General features: G+C 41.7%; 2 protein-coding genes across 2 annotated transcripts in view; both read right to left on the bottom strand.

Annotated features, from left to right (window-relative positions):
- AQP4 (aquaporin 4) overlaps positions 1 to 17,434 on the bottom strand; it is a 68,753-nt gene that overhangs the window by 35,530 nt on the left and 15,789 nt on the right. The gene's annotated exons all lie outside the window — the stretch shown is intronic.
- The window catches only part of CHST9 (carbohydrate sulfotransferase 9), a 232,625-nt gene continuing 228,905 nt past the window's right edge, over positions 13,715 to 17,434 (bottom strand). Inside the window, exon 5 of the mRNA XM_067699412.1 lies at positions 13,715 to 16,061. Within this exon, the coding sequence (XP_067555513.1) occupies positions 14,973 to 16,061 (1,089 nt within the window). The 3' untranslated portion in view covers positions 13,715 to 14,972. The remainder of the gene's footprint in view (positions 16,062 to 17,434) is intronic.

The following is a 17,434-nucleotide window of genomic DNA, read 5'->3' as shown; positions in this document are numbered from 1 at the left end:
CCTGAAGGACGAGGACCCAACTTAGAGAGGTGTATTTCTCAAGCCGGTGATTTAGCTGAGTCTCTAACAGGCCATTCCATCTTTTGTTGACTATTTCTGGGGAAAGCAACACATGGGCAGTCTAGTGGATTCCATGGTTGTGTACCCACCGTCATACCTCATTTGCCAAAAACTGAACCTCTTGATTGGAAGCAGTGTTGGGTGGGACACCTGTTGGTAGATCAATCTTTCTGAGTGTCCTGACATGAAGGGCAAACCTACATTAGGAAGGTCTCTACCTAGAGACCCTTGCATGTCTACCTCTCAGGCTCCTCCTTCCATGGAAAGTGGTTGACTAAATATATTTTCTTATAGCTTTCTCATCTGCAGGAAATTACTTTTGCCACTGTCCTTAAGAACCACCCCGAGGGGCTATAATGGGGCTGCTGTCTATTTTTGTGAAAACAACATCTCACATTAAGCCAGCTGTGAACCAGGCCCAGGTTATTTCTTCCATCAGTTGGTCACCTTCAGACCACAGGTGTGAGTTGATGGACAGACATCGATGCAATAGAGGTAGGTGGCATGGGAATATAAGCTTAGGTGCCAACAACTATTTTCCAAAAGGAGAGTAGTCTTAAACTGCTGAAGGCATGGATCTGCTCCACAATCCAAGAGGCATGTGTTGCAGCTCTTCTGTTGGGACTTGCCAGAAAGTCTCTATAGCATCTTTATCCATCTTAGGCACATCTGGTACTATCAGACATGCTGGGTCATGTTGCCAAGTGACAGAGCAACTTTCACCCTAGCCTGGGCTTGCTTCCGGGTCCTCTCTTGGTCTGAGCCACCCCTGAACTGGCAGTCCCCTTAGTGTCTCCCAACATGGATCGGACCAGTATCCCCAAGTACAGTATTTGCTGCCTCTAAAATCCAAGGAGGTGCACCATGAACTCAGCCTCCTTCTTAGTGGTGGGAGATGCAAGGTACAACAACTTGTCATTTCCATAGAGGCAATGCCCCACATCTCCCAAAGCGTTATACCTCCAAAACATTTAATGATGTGGGAGACTCTTAAAATTTCAAGGGGTTTACCTCCCACTCTGTTGCACACATGTATCTTTCTAGGACATCTGGGGAACTTGCCATTTCCTGTTCTACAGGGCAAATTAACCTGATGTTATCAGTAGAGTGAGTCAATGTGATGATTTGCAGAATGTCAAGGTAATCAAGGTCTCTGGGGAGCATACTCCAACAAAAGGCAACAGAATTAACATAGCCTTGGAGCAAGAAGGTGAATATTCTCTCTTCTGTGTGAAGGTGATCTGTGTTTGATCTTTTCTACTGAAAGAGAAGAATGCTTTCCCTAGATCAAAATCCACAAAGCAGATGTCAGAGGCAGAACTGATCTGATGCAGCAAAGACACCACGTCTGGCCAGCTATCCTTTGGTTTAGATTACAGTAGCCCTTGAATAGGGAGGTGATAGAGAGTATCGCCCTTGCATCTTTTAAGTCTTTGAGGACTTAAAATCTGAAAGTACTCCTGGGATGTGGCGTTTCTGATTTAGCATCTTGGCCAGGGGTGGAAGCAGTTTTAGGGTATTCCACTCATCTTTTCCTATCATAATGGCCAGGACCACACAGCTAAGGGGACCAATGTGAGAATTATGCCACTTCTAAGTATATCTATCCCAATTACAAACTCAGAGACAGAGAAAACAAACACAGGGTAGGTCTGTGAACCCATTGGACTCACTGAAAAATAGATACAGGTTGAAATTCCATTTATCACTAGGTCTCCATAAGCCTCTACTCTAACTGGAGGATCGTGATGGTGTTTTGCGTCCTTAGGTGTCAATGTTATTTCAGACCCTATATCTTACAGAACTGAAAAAGTCTGGGTATCTTCCCAAAGCGTAGTTATCATAACAGATGGTGGCAAGTTCCTCTTTGAAAAGACTGGGGGAATTCTTACCATGTCCTCTTGTCATAGTTTTGCAAGGCCCTTTCTCAAGGGGATAAGATCTTCATTTCAACCAAGGATCTCTGTCTGTAGACCAGCATAGGTCTGGAAACTGCACGAACATCCATGCTTTTTCACTGAAGCAGAGGATTTCACCATCTTCTCTCTCCTCTCAAGTGTTTTGATTACATAAATTGAGCAACATCGTGACCAGCTGGCCACCCATCTTGCCTCCAGATTCAAATGATCTATTAACCATTGCCACAGATCACTGCAGATCCAGCCCCCTGATTACCACCCCAGTCTTCTCACCCATTATGGGAACCACATCTACCTTGTCTCAGAAAGCCCAGTGTACACCTGGCTTCTACCATCCCCACACCATCATCCCCAGTCATGTTATAGTGTCCAGTTCTCTTACAGCATCTTCAACTGTCAATCCTGCCCTACAGAAAAATTTGTTGAGCTTCTCAAAAATGAGCTTGTACTCGCTAGTGCATTCTGTATTGCCTTAGAGAAAGGAGTGTTTTTTGTGATCTGTCCTGGTTATTATGGTCCAGTGGTGAGTTCCACCGTTTTACACATTAAGTCCATTTTGACAATTTCCCATCCGGAGGCGTCTGATCCCTTCCTTGGTACTGTGCCCAAAGTTCTGGCATCTCCATTTATTTTCTGTAGGCCATAATCATACCCAACATTCAAGGAACCATACCAACCAACTATTAGGATTACCTCCAGGAATCTTTGCAAGAACAACATGGGTAGTTCCACCATGTCCATAAATTGTGCCCTTTCCAACTTTGTATTTCATCTTGTCCCCACCTGACCAACACCCTCAAATTTCACTCTCACATGTGTTCCTCTGATTCCTGCTGATTGATATTGGTGATGCATTCGGCATGCAAGCTATTTTATACCAGAATGTCCCCTGTTGGGCTGTGCTGATCTTAGTATCAGCCTGGAGGTAATGAGGGGGGTAATGGAAGATCTTGAGGAAAATAAGCATCATCTTATCCCTGCCTTCGGTGTGTTTTTGTGTGACCTCCATGGAAGGTGAGGTTGTTGTCAGGCAAGGGGAAGGGGGTTGGGGCTGCTTGGCTGGATGTTCAAGACTCTTCTATCTAAAGAACTCCCATCCCAGATCTTAGTGTTCAACTCAGCCCCCATCACAGTTTGGTCCTGGTCCTGATTTCGCAGCAGAATCTGCCCTGATGCTTCGGGAGTTGAAAGTCTTCTTCAAAGCTGTCATAGGCTCTCTGGCTTTGAAAGGATACCCTGAGTTGGCAGTAGTCCACCCTGAGCCTATATCGTCCTTCTGCAAGGTTTCAAATGCTGTTAGAAGAAGCCAGCCTACTCCACAGCCCTTATAAGTATCATGGTCCAGACACTGCATATTTCAATGACTCACCTTCCACCTTCCATTTGAACCTCATCTAACCATTCACTGACCACAGGTAAAAGCCTTAGTAACTGTGATGCCCCTGCTTGTTAGGGATTACCCAGTACACTGGACGAGCATTCTGAATACTCATGTCCACTTGGAACCTTGGAAGGTAACCGTATTGGGAAATAGGGTCTTTGCAGATGAAATCAGTTGTTAAGATGAAGTCATAGTGGATTAGGGTGAGCCCTAAATTCAGTGAGTGGTGTCCTTACAAGAAGGCCACGTGAAGAGACCCACAAGCACCCCGGGAAGAATGCCATTTGATGATGGAGGCCGAGATTGGAGGGATGAAGCTACAAGATGAGAAAAGCCAAGGTTTGCTGGCAATCACCAGAAGCTAGGAGAAAGACATGGGACAAATCCTCCCTCAGAGTCTCCGTAAGGAGCCAACCAAGAAGAAAGCTTGATTTCAGACTTCTGTCCTGAATTGTGAGATGATGGAGGCCGAGATTGGAGGGATGAAGCTACAAGATGAGAAAAGCCAAGGTTTGCTGGCAATCACCAGAAGCTAGGAGAAAGACATGGGACAAATCCTCCCTCAGAGTCTCCGTAAGGAGCCAACCAAGAAGAAAGCTTGATCTCAGACTTCTGTCCTGAATTGTGAGAAGCTAAATCTCTGTTGTTTTAAGGCCCCCAGTTTTAGGTGCTTTGTTACAGCAGCTGTAGGAAACTACTACACTCCGGTTCCCAAGAAGGCAGCATCTGAAGCAGAGGTCTTACATGCTCGCCCTGAATCAGTACAATCAGTACGACCCCAGGGAGCTGAAGTGAGGGTCAGTGGAGTGAATCAGGGACGGGACGTTGGCCACTGTGAGGATGCAATGTCTAGCTGGCTGCCAGTAGAACCACTGGGAAAAAAGTCTCTGTACTGTCTCTTGAGGAAATAAAGGGAGAGTAATATGTCCACTTGGTCCCACTTCCCATTGATCAAAAGCTCTCCCCATCAGGTATTAACTCTCCTCTACCTACAGGTTGCATGTGCATTGGCACCAGATGCTCAGAAAGGCCCTAAGATGGGGAACAGTGTGCTTATCTGAGGAGATTGAGGCTCAGCCCAGTCAGGATGTAGAGGTAACAGAAAGAAAGGGGCTGAAGATAGCAGGTGTGACAGGTTTTTCTTATTTGTTTCTATGTTGTAGTTAGAAACCCCGCTATTTTAAACGATTATCTTATTAAAAAGAATCAACACTTGAAAGTCTGAAATTCAATTCCACGTACATTTATTGAGCGAGACATGGTTTCTGCCCTCAGGTAACTTAGAATCTAACAGAAAAGTTAAGACACATTTTCATATTGTCATAATACAAGTCATAATGCCATAAGGGAAGGACGCAGTGCAATGCCCACACAGGGGTAGGTGTGCAAGATCCGTTCCTGCATTCATTTCTTCAACAAATATTTAGCAAGTGCCTTCTCTGAGGTTACAGGAATTCAGTGTACTGGGGGAGCCAGACACATACAGAAATAATTAGAATTCTATAAGTGCAAAGATAGAGATACACAAGGGTTTAATGGGATAATAACAGTAGTTATAATTCATTGAGCACTTATTAAACACTTTACACAAGTTTCCCACTTATTTCTCACAATAACCTTACAAGGTAGGCATTGCTATCCTCATTTTTGATATGAGAAAACTAGCACTCAGAGAAGTTAAATAAATTGGAGAAGTCCCAAAGTTTGAAAGTTGAAGACATGGGATTCAAACCCAGTTCTTATGTATGACAAGCCCCAGCTCTTAACCACCATAGGATTTTGCTTCCCAGTAACACAGGAGCAGGGCATCTCATGTGAGCCAAAGCAGAGGTAAGGGATGCCCGTCCGAGCTGAGATTAGGGATTAGGAGGCCTCGGAAGGTGAATGGAGGGTAGATGATGCTTCCAGCAGAGGGGACGGGATGAGCAAAGGCAGGGGGCAGGAAAGCACCCACGGTCCGGGGATCACGGCCATTCTAGGTCATTGGAGAGGAAGCAGGGAGGTAGGAACTGGCAGAAAATGTGGCTGGAGAAGAATTAGGATCATGGAGGACACTGCACGTGTGTTAGGAGACAAAACTGGATGATTGGCACAACTAAGGAGCTTTAAGTGGAGAAATGCCAGGCTTGGGTTTACATCTGAGAGTGAATATGGCAGTATGGAGGACGGCGTTGAGCACAAGGGTGGGAGGACGGTTAGAAAGTATTGCGGTGTTGCAGGCCAGACAGGGTGAGGGTTTGAACTAGGAAAGTAGCAGAATGGATGGGAGGAGAGGAGAAGCTGGAGGAAGATGTAGGTGGTGAAGTTAGGGGGCTTGCCTCTGGCTATGGGGGGTCAGCACAGGGAGAGGTCTGGCTTGAATCCTTGGCTCCTGTCATGGGAGACAGAGGAGATGAATGGTGATGGCATCAAATAAGGAAAAAACAGGTTTGGGGGTTAGGTAATGAGTTCAGCTTCCATCATGTGGAGCTGGGAGTGCCCATGGGCCATCTAGGTGAAGGGGTCCAGCAGGAAGTTGGAATCTGAGTCAAGATCCACTACAGACATGCAGGCTAGAGACAGGGATTTGGGAGCCATCAGTCTATGGGTGGGGTTACAGCAAGGGGAACGGAAGAGATTCCCCAGGCAGAGTGGGTGAAGCAGCTGAGTGAGGGATGGTGCGGGTGGGGAGGGAGGGATGCGGTTAGAATGGGGGGATGGGAGGCAGCATCATGTTGGAGGGGGCCTGTGAGGAGGCCATTTAAGAGAGAGAAACATGGACACTACAGGCTGTGCAAATAATAGGAACAAAATAGAGAGAAGAGCAAGGATATTTTCAGGGAATGTGATAGTTCAATTTGGCTGGATAATAATGGGTCTGATGCCATTATCAGGTAATACTGGATAAAAGTTAGATTGCTGAGGGTCTTAAAGCCAGGCAATGAGAAGCTGGGAGCAGAATGATGCTGTAGGAAGTTTATTTTCGAAGTGTGCAGAGTGGATTAAAGGGAGAAGTTATATGTACAAGGGAACATTATTCAGTTTTAAAAGGAGGGCAATTCTGACATGTCCCCAGCATGGGTGAACCTTGAGGACATTTTGCTGAGTGAAAGAAACCAGTCACAAGAGGTCAGAAACTGTATGATTCCACTTATATGGTGTACCTAGAGTAGTCAGATTCATAGAGATGCAAAGTAGAATGCGGTTACCGGGGCTGGAGGAAGGGAAGAGGGAGTTATTTAAATGATAATGGGTGTGACACTTCAGTTTTGAGGATGAAAAGAATTCTGGAGACGGTTGGTGGTGATGGTTGCATAATGAATTAAGAATGGTTAAGATGGTAAATTTTAGGTTATGTGTATTTAACCGCAATCAAAAATTTAAAAAGGAAAAAAGAGAAAAGGAAAGGGAAGAGTGGTGAGGGGTAGAGCGTTTTCCAGAGGCGATTTCTGATAGTCTAGGCGAATGCTAGTGTAGCTAGAATTTGGTAGGGAGCAGTAGAACTCATAGTGGAAACATTAAAAATGCTGTGATTGTATGTCAGAAGCGCTCAGATGTTGACAATGTTATGTGGTTCAACCTCACAGAAAGGAAAGGAGAGACAAATTCTTTAATGAAGCCCAAGAAATGTACATTCTTATGATTTAAGTTAATTGCAAAATATTTCCTGGGGCACTTGCTTTCAAACTAATAACCCAAATAGCAAATATTTTCCATTTTCAATCATCTTCGTTCAATTTGAGAAAGGTTTTATATTTTTTATTGGAGAAACTCATCCTGTCTTCACTTGGTTAGTGTGAAGTTGAGTTGCCAGAATTGCCCTCAGTACACATTTGTCTTTTGTGTTTCAAAAGGGGAAAGTTTCCATCTCCCCATTTCATCCTGAAAGCTTTCAAAAAGCCTGGGCAGTGCCCAGCGCTGTCCCCATAACTCACTTCATTCCAGCTCTAGTTCTTGCAGTTGGCAGCCTCAGATGCCAAGTTTCTGCTTCAGCACTGGTCAAAATCCCATGCCGGGCTTTGGTACCAACACCTGCTGACCCATCTCTCAGTTGAGAGCTTTTAACTTTCAACAGAGCAATGGAATGAAAGGAGCAGGCTTACAATCGACTAGGATTTTTAAAAAATCACACACATATAAGTGGTGCTCAAACTTTGCTGTATGTAAGACTCATCCCAGCAGATTGTTAAAAAAAAATTCCCAAGTGGGTTTCAAGAGATTCTGATTCAGTGCATCCTGGGTGGGCTACAGAAATCTGTTTCTAACAAAAATTTGGTCCAGGTGGTCCGTACATTATTTTTTTGAAGAACTGATAAACTAAATCAGGATTTATTTTTTCCTAAGGATAATTACAGTCACCCTAGTAATATTGTCATTTTAATTCGGTAATTACTCTAGCGTGCCAAGTACATTTCAATTCAAAATATTTCTGAAGAACATTTTTCTAAGCCTTGGATATATTTTGAGGAAATGAATGGATAAAATGAAGTACTGTATAGGTTACCACAGGATTTTTTTTGCTCTTTGGGGACAAAAGTTGTAGCTATTGATTTTCATGGCAGTGTTTCTGTTTTCTCCAGCTGTCCAAGCGTTGAAGTGGGAGAAAGAGAGTTTAGAGCACTGAGGAACAGAGCTGGTGGAAAGTCATCGGGAATGCTAACGTCACCCAGGATAATTGCAGGAAGGGGATGGAGAGGAGTATTATGAGCCAGATAGGGAAATCCTCAGAGAAATCTGGGAAACAGGCAATTTTCAGAGTTGAGGAAGAGTAGGTACCCCTTCAAAACAGGAGTTTTTGCAGGAAGGTTATCGAATAAGAGTCTGGATACATCAATGTGAACCAGTTTTCGTCCCTAGATGCCAAGGTTCTGAGGGCATGAGAGAATGACTCATCTCTGCTGAAGGGGATGGGAAGGACGGTTATTTCCAGGGGTACCCAGTGGCTAAGACAGAAGGATGCCAAAGAAAGGTATTGGATTTCTCCCAACATCTCTTTTGTTGGTCAAAAGAGATTTCTTTAAACGATGAAATATTGTTTGGCCATCACACTGGATAGAAGACCAAAGGACAAGCAGCATTTCGAGTGAGGATAAGGAAACCCAAAACGTGATGACCTCAGGGATGGCACAACACAAATACAGACAAAGAAAATATTCAGAAATCACTTTTCCTTTGGAAGCTTGGTGGATGGAAGAACATACTCTTCAGAGCAGGGGTTGAAAAGTGGGACACTTAGGAGTCAGCCCCGCAAGGTAAATGAGTGATGATGGCTAGGTGGAGAGCATGAACAAGAGAGATCTCTGGCCTCATCTGAAGGGGCTGACCTTGATTCTGCATGTTTTCAGGCAGACAGGTACATGCAGGGTAACAGAAATTCCCTATCACTGACCAAAGAGTCCCAATTTAAAATGTTGCCAACTAATCCAAATATTAAATAAAATGCATTGTAGGTCAAACCAAATGTATCTGTGGCCAGATCTGGCCTGTAGGTGGCTAGTGTGGTCTTAGCTTTGGAACCAGAGAGACCTTGGTGGGAAGCTGGCTCTGGAGCTAGTCATTAAACCTCTCTGATCCTCAGTTTTCTTATTTATAGAATGATGGGTGGAATAATATGTAACTTTCATATTCTGGGGAATGTATGAAACGTACTGTTCATGTCAAGTGAATGTATGTATTTTTCCAGTGTCTGCTACCCAGTAGGTGCTCAGTAAATGGCTCTTATATTGACCAGAATTATGCATTTTTTCAACATTTCCTCTGAAAACTCCATAAACAAATATGTCACCTTAGAAATGTATCAATACAAGATTGCTGTGTCCACAGCTATCCTTCAGGTTAAGGTGTGACTGTTAGTATAGAAAAGGCATGTGGCTTGGGTTCACTTCCCCCAGTTGCCCTGCTCTGGAACCTCCTCTTTAGATCCACTGGGCCTATAGATGCCTGAAAGTCATAGGCAGAAATATGCACATTATACACTAAGAGAAACAGTAGGGGAACCTTTACACAACATCACAAAAACATTTATTAAAGGAATTCTTTCCATGCAATGCTTTGCTAGAAACTGTGCAAAGTGAAATAAACAACACTCTTGGAAGACCTAAGACACATTCCAATGACAACAGAGATTTTGTATGCATATAAAGAGGGATATAGCAAATGAACAAATAAATTAATGAAGAAAAAAAAAAGTAAGGGAAGGAATGTCTGCATTCATTGGCAGGAGAAGAAGAATCGGATGAATGTCGTATCAGGAGGAGATCATTCTGCCTTTTTCCATTGATGAGAGCGCTCATGAAGAAATAAGATTTGAAAATTGGCTAGTCTAAAAAGATTTCTTGGTGAGTTAACATGAAATGAATGTCCAGAGAGAAAGTATTTCAATAGAAGAGGCTTAGAGCAGAGGCTTAGAGATGAGAAAAAATGATCGCTTAAGTGGATTTGAAGAAATTCACCTGGAAGAATAAGATCCTGGTGAAAAACCAAGACGGGAGGGACTAGGCAATCCTGAGAATTAAATGATGCAGGGCAGTACTCTTTTGTTGGACTCAGAGTTGGCCTTCCTGAGGTAGAGCGTCCGCAGGCCTAGGAAAAGTCTGCCGCCTTCTAGCTGAGCACTTATTTAATCTGACTTTTTCATGGTGGTTTTCAGTTGGTTTAAGTCAAGCTGCTCCTCTATTCTTTTCTACAGTCTTCCTGAGTTAGTTAAGGGTTATCTAACTACTAAACTAGTACTGGGGATGGGAACTCAGGAAAAAGATACGAGCACAATTGCTTAGTTTCTAGCAGTAGTCATGGAGCTTTCCCTTCGGCTGACTTGCTGAGTCATGAGTATCTACAATGGCCATCAAGTGCTGATGTGTGGAAAACAGGCCGAACTCCCTTCCTCTTGAACTATATCCCCGGTGACCTTGCCCACTGCTGTATCTGTCTGGACTTTCTTGTCAAAATGACATTGTGTTTCTGTTAGACTAAATTTGTTCCAAGGACTTTTTTTCTCTTTTTGAAAACTTTGTGTCTCATGATCAACTAGGAAAACAAAAAAAGGAGGAGGGAGAGGAAGTGTAATTTTTTATCAAATCTTTGAATTTGTCAATTTAACTCAACAGGAATAAAGAAATAAGCTGATTTGAAATGTCAAAAAAGTTTTCAGCTGCCAATATATATTTCTTTCCTTTGGTTGTTCTGAATATAGGTAAGAGAAACCAAAAGTAAGTAGTTAAGTTTATACTATTCTAAGAAGAGTGTTTGAGGCTTTCCTGGTGGTTCAGTGGTTAAGAATCAGCCTGCCAGTGCAGGGGACACGGGTTCGAACCCTGGTCCGGGAAGATCCCACATGCCGCGGAGCAACTAAGCCCGTGCACCACAACTACTGAGCCCACATGCCACAACTACTGAAGCCTGAGTGCCTAGAGCCTGTGCTCCACGGCAAGAGAAGCCATGACAATGAGAAGCCCGCGCACTGCAATGAAGAGTAACCCCTGCTTGCCACAACTAAAGAAAACCCGTGCACAGCAACGAAGACCCAACACAGCCAAAAATAAAAACAAATAAATTTTTTTTTTAAAAAGAAGAAGAGTGTTTGGTAGTGGTATTTGCTGCTTGGGTTCATTCTGCCTCCCCACCTAATTACCAGCTATGCCTCTTTAGCTGGTAATTTAACTAAAGCACACCCTGCTTTAGTTTCCTTTATTATACATGGGAAATGGGGGTGCATATAACAACCCCTAACTTAGATTGACTATGGAGATTAAATAAATTAATGCATGAAAAGCACTTAAGTACTGAATAGCTGTTAGCTATGATTATGAATATTACTATAATGATTATGATTAAGATTGAGACGGTGTGACCCTAATGGTAGAACTAAATTATGTTAGCCCTGGTCTAAGGTCCTCAGGTGGTTGAGCTACTATGAAACACCTTGGTCAACCATTCTTCAAATATCAGGACACACGGGGGATGTCAGCCAGGGGCAAAGTTTCTGCTTCACCATATTCCACAAAGGCCTAGAGTTTTAAAGGTGCCCCAAGGGGCCAAATGAGAATTCAGAGTAGGGAGATGTTTATTGCAGCCCCAGCTTAGTAATTCCAACTTATACTAATTCAGCAAGTGATGTTTTCAAAGAGAGCTTTAATATTCAAAAATTCTCTGTATCTGCTTATATATTCCCTTCAGCTAAGCACTAATATACAGTGTTTAGGAGATAACACCTTTCTGAAGAGTAATTATTCATGAAAAAAGTGTAATTAACAGGCTTTTTTCCTCTTTGTCATTATAAATGGTGTCCAAGTAGTTCTTGAATTGCTAGATAATATTTATAGACCTTGAAGTTAGAGAATTTAGCAAGTGGCCCCATGTTCCCATGGACAATGGATATTTCCAAATACATGTGAAAATCAGAAAGTTGGGTGTCCTGTGCAAAAACGTCTCTGTTGAAGTTTACGGCAGTTTCTGGACGCAATCACTTCAATAATGCATACCCATGGGTAGTTTACCAGGTTAAGTAACTGTGGTTTTGGGCTTCATTGCCAACTTGTTACCCTAATAGTAATTCCAGACAGGAGAATAACAGAGTGAAGGGGTCTGTGCTACTGCTGTCTATAAAAATAAATAAGATCCTTAGGGTTTAATTAGAGGACTAACAATTACACCTAAGGCATGCTAATGTTAAAATGGGAACACTGGACATCTGGAAGATGAGTCCAGATTTGGTCACTTGCCTTTAGGAAACTAAATCCAGGAAATGGTGAGTGTCCAATGGAACAGTGATGCTCACACTTGGCATTTACACTCAGGCAAAAGTGACAAAGGTGAACGTGAGCTGGTCTAAGAAATAGAGTAATTCAGGGGAGATAAATGGGAAATGTATTTGAAATCCCAAGGAATCCAGGATGATGATGGCTTCTTTGGTCCTAATGTGAAAAGACATCATTTAAAAGGGAGAGCAGGTACATTAAAAATGTTCTTCCTACCTAAAAACACACATGGCCCCTGGAAATCAACCACACAGGATGCCAGCTGGCATGAGAGTCCACTGAGGAAAAGAATGACGGAAGGGCTAACTATGGTTACACAGGGTCTGCGGAAAGGGTCGGGAAAGGAGTTTTTACAGTGTAAGATACAGAACGGCTTTGATAGAGAGCACTGTGTACCGTTGACTTCCTCTCACCCTTCTTCTCTACCACCGATGCCAAACAATCATATATATACATATATATGATTGTTTATATATATATATAGATAGATATAGATATACTCCATCCTCTTAAGTGCATTAGAAATGTTAATAAGAGAGGACGCTCATTTCCATTTTTTCCCCCAAAGTTATGAAAAGAAAGGTTTTTTGTTTGTTCTTTATATGGTTTTAGGAATAGCTTTGATAAAACTTCCCCTATCCTTTAGAGCAGATCCCATCTAAAACTAGTTTTGTGTAGTTTCGGAATAAAACGTCAGGCTGCTGGGCATATTTTCTATTCTTTCTCTCTCTTTCTCCATAAAAAGATAAGTTCAATGTCTCTAACTGACTAGGAATCCACTCTACACGGTATAGCAAAATTTAAATTATACAATTTAGATTACTCTAGAGTGAAACTACTTAAAAACGGAGAGCACAGCTTAAGTGTATGGTTTAGAGGCAAAAGTGAATAGAGTGGAAAAGTAGTAAAAGTTTGGTTTAGAAGGTTTAATACTTCTGATCTGGCGGCCTGCTGCAGTTCCCCTCTCCTCGGGAGACAGATGGGATGCGGCAGGCGGGTGTAAAGAATGAAGCGATTCATGAAAGCTCAGCCATGATATGGGAAGTCAAAATGAAACAAGCACAGTTGTAACTATCTTGGTCTATTAATATTCATATATTAATACCTACTTTTCTTTGAGAGGCATTACTGAATATTTACCGACAAGAAAAAATGATAGGACTTCCCTGGTGGCACAGTGGTTGAGAATCCAACTGCCAATGCAGGGGACACGGGTTTGATCCCTGGTCCGGGACGATCCCACATGCCGTGGAGCAACTAAGCCCGTGTGCCGCAGCTACTGAGCCCACACACTCTAGTGCCTGCATGCCACAACTACTGAGCCCACGTGCTGCAACTACTGAAGCCCGTGTGCCTAGAGCCCGTGCTCCGCAACAAGAGAAGCCACCGCAATGAGAAGCCCGCGCACCGCAAGGAAGAGTAGGCCCCGCTCGCCGCAACTGGAGAAAGCCCACGTGCAGCCACGAAGACCCAACGCAGCCAAAAAAACAAAACAAAACAAAACACAAAAAACCGTTTGAGAAGAGGAACATATTCAAGAAATGTGTTTAAACAGGGTTTGAATGTGTGGTTTGCTTAACTCAGAGTAACCGTCGACCAATTAAAATAGATTTCCCATCCAGACGCGTCTACAGGTTTAGAGCTCCTTGGAAAAAATTTCCAAAATGCATTACAACTTTCCATAGGGGTGACACATGGTCCTATTTTCTAAAGACTCTGATTGACTGCTCGAATACAATAGTATTTGATTCTGTTAGTATAGAATATTTTAAACTTGAAAAGAAAATACCTTATTTTGTTTATGCATAAGCCTATTAAAAAAAGTTTCTAGGAGCTCTATGTTTATTCTCTAGAACATAACCTACCTTTGAAGTGGTTTATTCATTTTTAAAAAGTCATTCTCAAGCTGAATAATTAGACAAAAGCTATTCTTAGAGTACATTCCACATATAAAGCTATGCACATGGTGCTTTGATTCAAATAATATTCTTATAAAACTTTGTTATTATTTGAGGTCTATATTCAGAGTGGCAACTTTTGTTTTTGATGATTATTCCATCCTGAAACAATTTCCCCCCTGCCCAATTAAACCAGAATGAGGAGCACATTTATATCTGATGAGGCTTAAATTTCTCAAAAGTGAAGACCTTTAGTGGTTACGTTCATTTTGTCTCTGCAAAAAGGGCTCAGAAGGAAACAGAATCAATTCCCTTAAGTTTTTTCTGGAAGAGGAAGGTTACTTTTGTTGCTTTGATCTTCGCATGCTGTGCATTTTTTATTGGCTGTTGAATATAAAAAGCCATAGCTTCATCTGGTTTTTCTGCTGTATTCTCATCTTGTAAATCACATAATGCCTTCCAATCTAAAGTGAAATGTTCAGGTCCAAAACACCATTTCAAAATTGATTTATCATTACAGTTGATGGAAAGCTTTCCAGGGCTGTAAGAAGACTAGGCAACATTTGATTCATATGCCACAGACCGCTAAAAATACCTCCATGCACTTTAGACAACAGATCCCAGGATGGAGACATACGCTCATGCCATTTTAGATCGCTTTTCCTGCCCTTGCAAAAGGCAGTTGTACCTAATGTAGCAGCTGGCTAGGTTATTGCTTCTATAATATAATCCATAATGCAAAAGCAGCTCTTTTCCAAACATTTTAGAGCAACTGAAGTTGTTTACATGTCTCTGTGGTAATTTTCCTATAACTTTGTGCCAATTGGTTTCATACTCTTTGGTAAAAAACCTTCATTAAACCAAGACAACTGCACTTAGTTAAATTTTTCTCATAGAGAGAATTATAGGAAAATTACAGCTAGCTGATTTGAGGCCATCATCATGAAGTACATCCAGGGTGTTAGAAAATGAATGCACACTACAAAAATGGAGTTGTATAATTAAACATCAAATAATCCAAGTAATAAAAGTCATAGATTAATTGTCTCTCAGTTCTAGTCAGATCCTTTAAATACTGTCTCACCACCTGAGCATTGGTTCTTTTATCAGAAGAGTGCCTATCCTTAAAGTTGGGAAATTTCAGCCTTTTTGGAGCCCCAATCAGCTGTAAAAAGTAATTGGCATCTTCTTCCAAAGTTTCAAATTTTCCTACAAAATCATAGTGGATCAAACATGGGTAGCAGAGTTTGCTAATCTTTTCCCAGTGAATGTCCATTCCTACTGGACGGTGGGAATCCAGCAAATAGTGGATGAACTCTTTGAATTTGACGCCAGATCCATTATTTAATTCTTCTTCACAGGCATTCGGCCGATATTTCTTTATAATTGCCTTTCCAAATACCGGATGGTAATAACTATTGGGGTGTTCAAATTTGTCCCTAAATGCAGACACTAACCTTTCCATGGGATCACGAACAAACACAGCTTTGGTGTAGGTATTTAAACGAGCATAAATCCCTTTTAAGTCAAAGCTGTCGAGCTTTTTCAAATGCTTCCCGTAGTGAACAGCATCATGGGAGATGTTGTACGCGGAGGGGGCCAATCCGTTGAGTACCATCAGAATTCTCTTCCAGTTGGAACAGCCAGCCTTTGGTACTTCGCAGTATAAAATTTTGTGTTTATCTTCTACATAGATCCTGGAGACCATGTGAAAAAGATGGGATTGAGGACGACTCACCCCACCGTACTTCTTGCAAAATTCCTGAAGGAAAGACCTGCGTTTTTCTTGAGTTGCATCAATTCTCCTCCATTTGCTATCTGTGACTAAACTTTTGTTTAAAGGGCGAATGTCCACCGGCCAAGTCATTTCGCTGAACTTCCTGAAAAGGGTCTTAGTCCCTTGATGTTTTTCAATCAACTGAATTGTTGGTGACCCTGTGATCCTACTCAAAACTTGAGCCTCTCCTTGGGAGTGGTTGTTCTCTGTGAAGACCCTGATAGGCCTCTCAGAGTTGAGTAGATTTTCCTCTTTATTCTTGGGATCCTCAGACATGTGGGACTTGGGGTTCTGTTAAAATAGAGAAGGGGAAATGTTGAAAGCACATTCACAAATGTGGGTATTTGATAAGGAACTTAAAATATTTATTTTAAAATGCTATCAAGGGGCACACATTTCGTGTAAGCTGCCAGAACAATTTAGCAAAGCATGTGGAATATACATTTTGTAATAAGCTTCTTCATAGAAAACGTAACGATGAAAGTGGTATCCATGCATCACTTTGAACCAAAGCTTCACATTTCATAGTATATATATTTGGGCTACTATGATATTCATTTAATGTTCATGTGCTGCATTACATTAATACTCTCATACTAAACTATCTGAATATTATTGGGATAAAACTACTAGTTATTGATTTGAATCTATGATCATAGTAAGTTTGTTATTGTTTTTGTACTGTGCATCTGTGGGTATCAATTATATAATCTTACAAAACGCAAAAAAAAAAGAAAAAAGGTATACACAAGAAAGAAAGGAAAAAGGCCCTGAATTTTCTATCTGAGCTCTGCCTGTAATGCAATAAAATATAACCCCATCATTTTGTAGGTCAACGATTCTTGCCCTATTAAGGAGTGTGTTACCTTCGAGCATTGATTTAATGCATCTGAATGTATATACAAAATGTAGCTGTATTTGGATTGAAATTTTTGTTGTTTTGGGGGACATTCTGTAATGCACAGAACAGTTCAAAGTAATAAATTACAACTTAAAATTGTAGCAAGGCCAATTATAAAATTCTGGTGGCCGCTTCAGTTTTCCAAGCACTTGCAAAAAGTGATATATATTATTTTCCCTTGGAAAATGTTTTATTTTTCTAAATTCATTTATCACAATAATTTCATAACTATAATCATGTTATCATACAATTTCATCCATGTATGAGCCCTTCCCTCTTTCCCAAGTGAAGAAAGACTACGGAAACCGAAAGTCTACTTGATGTCCTGCTGCATAAAATTGTATCAAAAGTGGAATGAGAATTTACTTCTCTTGTCAGTGGGATGAATCAACCCATTTACTCTCTGCTCTTCATCTGACTATATCCTTCCTACAACTCTCGGAAGTGACTGGATAAAGGAAGACATGGGAGATGGGGTTTACAAGGTGGCATCCTCTGATAGTGACAAAACTTGTAAGAACCTTGACTTTTACTCTGGATAAACTACAGAGGCTTTGGAGTGTTCTGAGCAGTGAAGTAATATGATCTCACTTAGACTAGAAAGAGATGGTTGAGAAGACTGGACTGAGGCTATACATGTAGGATTGTCAGCATGGTATTGGAAAAATGAATGAATAAATGATGTGCTGGGGGAGTAAAGCATAGGGCCACCAGCCTAGGTGTGGAGGAAGTGCTGGGGAACGTTTCCTAGAGGAGATGTGTA

Source organism: Pseudorca crassidens, chromosome 12 (genome assembly GCF_039906515.1).
Source record: "Pseudorca crassidens isolate mPseCra1 chromosome 12, mPseCra1.hap1, whole genome shotgun sequence".
Lineage (NCBI taxonomy): Eukaryota > Metazoa > Chordata > Mammalia > Artiodactyla > Delphinidae > Pseudorca > Pseudorca crassidens.
The sequence above is the reverse complement of the archived record's forward strand: the minus strand, read 5'-3'. Positions and strand labels throughout refer to the sequence as shown.